Consider the following 1806-nt stretch of genomic DNA (forward strand, 5'->3'; position numbering starts at 1 on the left):
CAAAACTTATGTCCTGGTTTACTTACTTGACTACTTTTGATTGATGCTGCTCAAAGTCTTGCGAGTACACATTATCTGTATGTGATTTTGTCTGTGTCAGGCAGGTGGATAAATGATCAAACCAACAACATGTACAAATTCACTTAATTTATTTTTAGTAAAAGTTTCACGACAAAAAGTTGACTTGGAATTTTGAAATAGTTTGTGCAAGTATTATTTGGAACAGAAACAATTCACTTTTCAAGCCTAAAACATATGCTAAAGAACGTGCATATAGAATATAGATAATAAAAAAGAGTCGTATTGCAATCTTCCTCCTGTTTGGTCTGTCCAAAACGTATTATTGTCCTCCAATTTCCTCCACAAGGTTTTGTAAGGTCCACAGAGGCCAACTTGCCATGGCTTCCCCCACATGTTCTCTGTCCAAGACATTTATACTGAAAAATCTAATATGATGACAAAAAAGTACACAAAAATAAATGGTGCCCACAAAATATTTTTTCAGAATATACAACGAAAGAAAAATCTAGATGGTTTTATTGAAGAAAATGATTGATGGGTTTGGAGATCATGTTAGCGAGAAGCTAACGTTGTACTACCAAACCATAATACAATACACAACACACTATATATGTTTCAATTTCATTACACTTATTGATTGGTTTGGAGATTAATGTTAGCGAGGAGCTAACATTGAATTACCAAACCTTTTAGCTAATAGAAAAAAACACACGTTTCAAATATCCTTATTTCTTCACAACAATAGTACTACATCAAAGTATTGGTCAACAAGGTATTGGCCAACACTTTCCAAGTAATCAATATTCACTTGAGGAATTTGTAAAGATTTTCTTGCCAATTTTCTCTTTGGCATTTTCTTGTAGTGCCCAAAATCAGTTACTGCCACAGAAGCCTAAGAACCCCATGAATTCATGGTTGCTTATCATGCGGATGCTGGTCTCTATTCCAATCACACCTGCAAAAAATTTTTTAAAGAAATAAAAAAAAAGATAAAAAAAAATTTGTTTGTCCCACGTAATAAAATGCAAAGAAAAGGTGAAATACTTTTAGTTATGAGAGATTTGTTTTTCTTACCCATTGTGAGAGCACTAGCAAAGATGACGCCAGAAAGAATGAACACAATTATGGATGCTTTCCCAACGATTGTGATGAGTTTTCTCACAAAATACTGTCCCCAGAATCCAGCCAAGACGGACACTCCGGTGAGGTATAAAGCTGCAAGACATTGTGTAGAAAAAGAAGATGTTATGAACATGTTATTATGTGGGCTTAATCATGCCCTGCTAATGATGATTTACAATTAATTAAATCATACCGAAAGGCATAGGGAACCTCTTGAGGAGGTAGAACTCCACCACAGATAAGGATGATGAAAATGTCATCACAAATGTTGCTGTTGCACTAGCAACCTGCACGTAAAAGAGGGCGACGTAATTAGATAATCCTAAGACACTCACAACATATACACTTCCGATCGTTTTAGTGGGATGATTCCAACTTTGGACCTTCTTCTCAAAGCAGGTCTGCTACCCCGCGTAGGCCTTTCAAAATTATCACTTGGTTTAGTTAGATTCAAAGTTAATAAAGTGTTTAGTACGAGGATTCGTGCTATGGTTCGTGATTCGCTACAGTATTTTTTCTCACAAAAAATACACGTACATCAAAAATAATTCTAAATCATAATTCTAAATCTGTGAACTAAACGTCCACTTAGTTTCTTTTAAACTGCTCGTTTCGTCAGACGACGTTGAATCAATAGTACTAAATATACGTCACATACTTATG

General features: G+C 35.0%; 1 protein-coding gene across 1 annotated transcript; it reads right to left on the reverse strand.

Annotated features, from left to right (window-relative positions):
• Window positions 1–515: 515 nt before the first annotated feature.
• LOC21411271 (sulfite exporter TauE/SafE family protein 4) lies at window positions 516–1523 on the reverse strand. The gene is made up of 3 exons (XM_024173877.1): window positions 1337–1523; window positions 1096–1236; window positions 516–976 (listed from the first exon to the last, which is right to left on the reverse strand). Exons 1-3 carry the CDS (start codon window positions 1401–1403, stop codon window positions 894–896), a joined length of 291 nt encoding a protein of 96 aa, XP_024029645.1. The 5' UTR covers window positions 1404–1523; the 3' UTR covers window positions 516–893.
• Window positions 1524–1806: the final 283 nt, after the last annotated feature.

The sequence above is a fragment of the Morus notabilis genome, unplaced genomic scaffold (assembly GCF_000414095.1).
Source record: "Morus notabilis unplaced genomic scaffold, ASM41409v2 Scaffold1840, whole genome shotgun sequence".
Classification (NCBI taxonomy): domain Eukaryota; kingdom Viridiplantae; phylum Streptophyta; class Magnoliopsida; order Rosales; family Moraceae; genus Morus; species Morus notabilis.

Bases quoted from the DNA above. Each gene is read 5' to 3' on its own strand.
- LOC21411271 (XM_024173877.1), bottom strand. From the start codon at position 1,403: ATGACATTTTCATCATCCTTATCTGTGGTGGAGTTCTACCTCCTCAAG. The intron at 1,237-1,336 runs GTATGATTTAAT...AATGTCTTGCAG, and splicing joins GAGGTTCCCTATGCCTTTCG to CTTTATACCTCACCGGAGTG. The intron at 977-1,095 runs GTAAGAAAAACA...AATTTTTTGCAG, and splicing joins TGCTAGTGCTCTCACAATGG to GTGTGATTGGAATAGAGACC.